General features: G+C 32.8%; 2 protein-coding genes across 2 annotated transcripts; one reads left to right on the top strand and one right to left on the bottom strand.

The window, feature by feature from the left end:
• Positions 1-417: 417 nt before the first annotated feature.
• Positions 418-2,217, bottom strand: LOC132617779 (xyloglucan galactosyltransferase XLT2-like). Its single transcript, XM_060332852.1, has one exon. It carries the CDS (start codon positions 2,012-2,014, stop codon positions 563-565), a length of 1,452 nt encoding a protein of 483 aa, XP_060188835.1. The 5' UTR covers positions 2,015-2,217; the 3' UTR covers positions 418-562.
• Positions 2,218-4,842: 2,625 nt separating this feature from the next.
• LOC132619542 (uncharacterized) lies at positions 4,843-5,154 on the top strand. The gene has a single exon (XM_060334412.1). The coding sequence runs from the start codon at positions 4,843-4,845 to the stop codon at positions 5,152-5,154; it is 312 nt and encodes a 103-aa protein (XP_060190395.1).
• Positions 5,155-6,672: the final 1,518 nt, after the last annotated feature.

Genomic DNA, 6,672 nt, shown 5'->3' with positions numbered 1-6,672 from the left:
TTATAAATGGAGGAATTGACAACAGCTAGCGTGATGATAATTGACTCCATTTTTCTTTTTCCCTTTGTTAAAGTAATATACTAGTACTGCTATTAGGAAACTTTTATGTACTAGTTGCACAAAAAAATGTACTCAAGTCTCAGCCTCTATTGAGAATATTGTTATTGCTATGACTAGTAGAAATGTAATACTATAAAGTATAAAACGGTAACTTTTAAGGGTAGAAAAGCAGCTTAGTGTTTACCAAAAAAACTGCGATTTTACCATTTTATGCCTACCAAAAAGCTCGAACATATCTAAAAAGAAGATTCTTGAAACAAATTAAGGCACAATTAGTGGGTAAAGAACATATCACAAGTATTCGCAGTTAAAAAAAAAAAACGTAAACAGATAAATTACTAATAGTGGTTACTAACATAAAAAGAAAAATGTGATGATTCTATATTTGATGTGGTCTCACTGTATTTCAAAAGCGAGGATTTTTACAAGAGCAAAAAAGTAATTACCACCACCGGAATTTAACTAATTCTATCCATCAATCAAAAAAAAAAAAAAAAGAATATCACTGGGAAAGAAGTTGATCTCTGCGAGACTTCAATCTCTTCAATACTCTATCTATAGTGATATCAAATGCATCTTTAACACTCCCTAAACCATCACCTGATCTGGCATAAACAAACTTAGGAAGAAGATTAATCAATGTCTCTCTCATTTCTTTTACCTTATCTTTATGTATACCTTCCAATACTTTCAAAATCAAAGTCCCATTTGTATCTCTTACATCATCATTATCAATAAACACTGTATAAGTCTCTGCCATCCAAGGCAAATGCCATTCATACTGACCTTTAAATGTTCCTCTCCAAAAATAAACTGGAATTGAACCTGCCAACATACAGTCGAACGTTGACCGTCTAGTCAACCCATCGCCACGCGGTTGTAAACAGAAATCGGAATCTAAAAAAGCTTCCATAATAGCAGGTGCTCCATCAGAACAAACCGTAGTTGCACAATCAACAGCCCGACAGTTTTCCTCACTTTTACAATATTCCATTAATACCCCTCGAAAATCATTCTTGATTTTCTCACGTTTGGCCCCAACAAATGAAAAAAGTTTAGTTCTTTCGTAGTTACGTAGGTAATTCTGCCATTTAACTATGTCAGATTCAGACCGAGGGTGAAAACCAGTTGGATAAGGAACACTTTCTTCTAAATCATCATTTTGATGTTTCTCAACTGATAAACGAAACACGTTCTTCATTAATGGCATGTAAAGTAGACTAGACCCCCATTCAGAATCATTATCAGTTAATCTTCGAAAATCCCAAGTTAATCTACCAAGCATAATGAAATGGTCAACTCCTTTAGCTCTAGTGAAAGTTGGTTGATCTTTCAACCAATCAAGAACCATTTCACTTTTCTTATCTCGATCTTTAGCCGTATAATTAAACCATAAAAACTTGCCAATATCAAGACCCGCGTAAAACGGGATATAAAACGCCGTTGCTTTTTCAGGATCCATAATCCGACACTTGTGCGACAACATTCTATTATGATAGATAACCTCAGCAGCATACATGTCAGTCCAGTACCAAGCTGGACTGACATCTTCTGGGACAACGCGTTCGAGCCCAGTAGCCCTGGGCCCGAACCCCCCATTGGAAACCGCTCTACAGCGCGATTTCCAAGGGTCCAGTTCATCACACTTGTCGATGAACTCCGTGTTGAAAGTCGCGGGGAGGTCGTAGACGTATACATAACCTGATTGGCATTCCGGGTTGAGAGCGAGTAGTTGTGGGGTGTTGGAGGGGGGTGGGTGGGGTGGAGAAGAACGGATGAGGAAGAAGAGGATGAGGATCTGAAGGAATATGGTAATGAGAAGCCATATACAATGGTTTAAAGGGATTTGAGATTTGACTGAGTGTAAAGCGTGTTTGAGCTCAATGGATATTTTGGATTTCTTTGAAGAATCATGTTCGTTAGTGTTGGCTCTCTTTGAGAGATTCAACAGCATTGTAGCTTAACAGTAGAAGGGAAGACGATGACCTATGTTTTGAACTGTGAAATGGAGTGGAGCTATAGCTTAAACGGAGGAGTACGATCTGCATATAACTAAGCTAGGTTTATTATTAAACGAAGAAAAATGCTCTGTGTTTTTGCCTTTTGTGTGTGTGAGTTATTTTGAGTATATTAAAATGTCTGTCTTTCTATGTCTGTTCGTCAACTAACGCTACAATATAATATTCTTTTCATATAAGGAACCAGTAAATGTAAAAGATTTAAGTTTCAATTTATGTTTTTTTCGTTCAATTTGTCTAAAAAATGGAGTAATTTTTATTTAGTACTCCAGTCTCAATTTATGTGATATTTTTTGTTTTCCGAGATTCAAACTATATGAATTTTGACGAACATCTTAAGATGATGTATCTTTTATCAATTGATATGAGAAAAGTTGCAACTTATAGTATTTTTGATGTAGCTTTCAAATATATAAATTTTAATTTTAAAATATTAAATTAATCTAATTCAATTTAACTTTAAAATTTAGTCAAATTGACTTTCGAAAAGCAAAGGCCGAGTTTCACATCAATTGAGATGTACGATGGAGTAATTTTTAATTCTGATATGTTCAAGTTTAGGACAAGAAAGTAGTAAACTGACGATATATTGAGTATGTGCTTTAACCTGTGGTACCAAATAACCTACTGTATGTAGTTTTCTAGGTAACTAATCTCCATTTATGATGATTACATGTAATTATATTTTAAGTTGATATGATTATGTAAAATTCTTTATCTAACCTTGTATAAAAGTTAAGGTTAAGGTAAATTTTAGCAATGATTTTGTCTTTGGTCAAATAATAGCTGTGGCAAGCAGACGGTTGAGTCGATAATTTATTGTGGATGGCTAAAGGTAATAATTTTTCTAGTTTCAATGGGTAACCCCAGTGCAAGTTGGAAAATGACACTTGATTTTTGTAAAGGTGCTAGTATTAATTTATTTGGTAAGTATGGCTGGTACGCGTTTAGCTATAGACATCAAGATTTATTATAGTAATGCGGTTTAATTCTATAAGTAGAGTTAGGACAAATCTCTGAATGACAGATTGGCACAGCTCATAGCTGTTTTTTAGAAACCATTATCACATGCAATTGTAAGTCTCAGCTTCTTTCGGGGTTCAGATCATGAGCACATGCCTGAAGACAAACACAGTATCACACTGTCTCTTTGCATTTTAAAAATGTACTGCAATTAATTTATATTCGTTTAATTGCTATGTTTACTTCTTTCTTTGAATTTGGGAGAGAGTAGTAGTGGAAATGTGGAATCATGTTGGCACATTAATGGACACAATTGTAATTTGTACCCATCCTTTTTGTGTCTAACAACTAACGAGTCACGAGAAGCTCATCTTACTGAAAACCGTGTATGAGCAACTAAAATTTGAAAAGGGGAACAGGTAAGTTACTCGTATATAGAGTAGTATGTACACTAAGTACAATTGCTTGTTTTTTAAAAAATTACTCACTTAACTATAATCATACATTATGTTACTTATCAACTTTATTTGATCAACCGATGGGAAGTGTGAGTGCATTTCGCATTGTATGATTTCATACTCCTTAAATAATGTAAATATTGGGGTCACGGTTTTTAGGGGTTTGTATGCATTGAACCAATCATGTTTGAGTCAGAGAGATAAACCTATCGGTATCTGCAATCTGGCGATATTTCATTATTTCTCCACCACAAATTACTTGAGATAAGGGCATCTCCAACCCATTGGATCATTTTTTTCACCAAAAAAGAATATTTCTTTTATATTCTTCTCTCTCTTTTATATTATATTAATTTTTTTTACTTAAATTTTATTTTTAATTTCATAAAAACAATCATTTTTTTTTTTTTTTACATATCCAACCCATGTAATTCATAATCCTTTATTATATAATCATTTAATATAAAATTATTTTATACCATAAAATTTTAAGTAATATAAATTGTAAGCAAATATTATACGTTATACATATTAATGGATAATTAAAATAAAAGTGAAATCATTGATAAAATATAATTAAATAAATACTATTACATTAAGGTAGAATTTATTTTAATTTCTACATAAATATTCAACTTCCATGATTAGTACGTTGCTCCCATAAATGCTCTACTAATGCATTACAAAGTGCAAAATGAGCATCTTTGTTCTTAATTTTTTTGTGTTGAGCTAAAAATTGTTCAAATCGATAATTTTCATCTACTATCATTTCTACTGTTGGAGTTGGACCTTCTCAAGCATCTTGAATTGGTGCATTAAGATCACACTCATCCTCGATTATCATGTTGTGCAGTATAATACATGATGTTAATATATTATGTAGCACTTCTTTTCTCCAAAATTTGCATCCTAGTGGTGCTTAAGATAAAGATATTGTGAGTATTTATTTTGTAAATTTTTATACTTTATTTGTATATATTTATTTACAGTTTCCCTTCAATTTTTTTTAAAATATTGCAAATTAATCAAGCAAAATGTTTACTTATGCAAGATCCGAACTACAAAAAAGGTTTTAAATTTGATCATGTGTGGGATATGATGAAGGATTTTGAGAAGTTTAAAGATGTCGATGCTAGAAGTAAAAAAGTTTGAAAGCAAGACTCTTCTTATATATCATCGAAGTCTGAGACTCCTACTCCTGATTCACCTCTAGTATCATCTCCTAACTTATCATCATTTTCACTAAATTTGAATGAGGATGTTGCAGGTGATTCCACATCATCACAACGACCTATTGGGGTGAATAAAGAAAAATCGAAGAAGGTTTTTCATCTGCTATGCAAATGGTCCAATCAGAAAATAATCGGCTTGTTGAGTTGTTGGCAAAGTCAGGTGCAGACAGGCAGCGAGATTTGGAGATGAAAGATAGAGCTTTGAAACTAAAAGAATTTAAAGAAGAAAATAAAATTTTATTGTCGAATTTAGATTCTATTGGTGATCCAAATATTCGTGAATTTATTCGACAAGAACAAAAACGAATAATGGATAAAAGAAGTCAACAATTTCAACAGCCACAACCACAACAATCCTCTGCCCCATACACTCAATATTTTAATGATATTGGTGGATCTGGAAACGACCTACCAGAGTACTAAATTATTGTTATAATTTTCTAAATTATTATGTTGTTTAATGTATTATCAATTTTAATGTATTGAACATTGTTATGTTGTTGATCATTGTGTTGTTATTGAACATTGTGTTATAATTGTGTTATATATTCGAAATTATTATGTTATTGAACATTGTGTTATTTATTAACAACATATTATATTTTATATTTGCACTTTTCATTTTTGTGATGGATATATTTTTTAATACAATTATAACTTATAATAAAATTAACTTACAATTTTATATAAAATAATATATACGAAAATTAATTTATAAAACTTACACTCCAAAATTAAGATGTAAAATTAATATTATAAGATATTACATAAAAAATAATTAGGTATATTAGGAATCTAAAATTATAAATTAAAATTTATAATATGTTAAATTAAAAGTGTTATATAATAAAAAAAATATTAATGAATAGTAATGGTGTAGATGAATAGGTATATTATGAATCTAAATGTAAAAATTAAAATTTATAATATGTTAAATTAAAAGTGTTACATAATAAAATAATAATAATAAATTATTAATGAATAGTAATGGTGCAATGAATAGTGTTGCATCAAATTTGGTGCAACACTATTCATGCACCAAAATGGTGCAAAAAATAATGCAAGGTTGGAGTTCCAAAACACCATGTATGTAAATGTATGCGTCAATGATTCAAGTAAAGATATAGATGTTTATGATTAAGCCAAGTATGTTGGATGAACAGCTATAAAACGTTACTGATCCGGACCAAAAGAGAATGAGCTCCAATATATATTTGCTATTACAATGTTCTTGATCTCAAAAAAGCTAACCCTTAAAAGTAGGGAAATGTCTCTTATTTATAGTTTTGCCTTATGGGCCTTGCATACAACATAAAACCTTTTTCAAAATAAAGTAAACCTTAAAAGGAGAAGGTTGGACCATACGGTCTGACACCCGTATGGTCGTCGATACAATGTGACAGAACGATGTTGACGCGTGGCGATTTCGTAACTGATTAACCGAACTAACGGCCATGATCAACTCAATCATGCTGAAACCGGACCAACAGCCACGATCAACTTGGTCATGCTGAAACCGGACTGGCTGTGATGCGGAGTTTGGTCTGGTGATACCAGACCAAACAGATTTGCTTCACTTTTCTCAGGTCAACCGTAGCCGGTGCAATATCACCAGTTCTAAGGGAAGACTTGGTGATCATGCCTGTTTCTTCTTATCTCCGGTCCCCGGTCTCACCGGTCTTACATATATCCGGTTTTTACCATATACAGATAGTCCGCACACTTCCCGGACCGTAGTTTTACCGGAGTAACGGGTAGTGGATGAGTCACCAAACCGATGGTTCCATAAGCCCGTTCTTATCTTTAAATTTTTTGCGGGAACAGTTGTGTCACGTCCCTCAGCCGTCAGCCACGTGTCTCACCCCGAGTGGTCGACTTTGGCAACCGCCGTAACGCACGTCTCTTCAACTCACGTCTCATTAATTGTGAGACATGTGGCAC

The sequence above is a fragment of the Lycium barbarum genome, chromosome 11, assembly GCF_019175385.1.
Source record: "Lycium barbarum isolate Lr01 chromosome 11, ASM1917538v2, whole genome shotgun sequence".
NCBI classification, from domain to species: Eukaryota; Viridiplantae; Streptophyta; class Magnoliopsida; order Solanales; family Solanaceae; genus Lycium; species Lycium barbarum.
The sequence above is the reverse complement of the archived record's forward strand: the minus strand, read 5'-3'. Positions and strand labels throughout refer to the sequence as shown.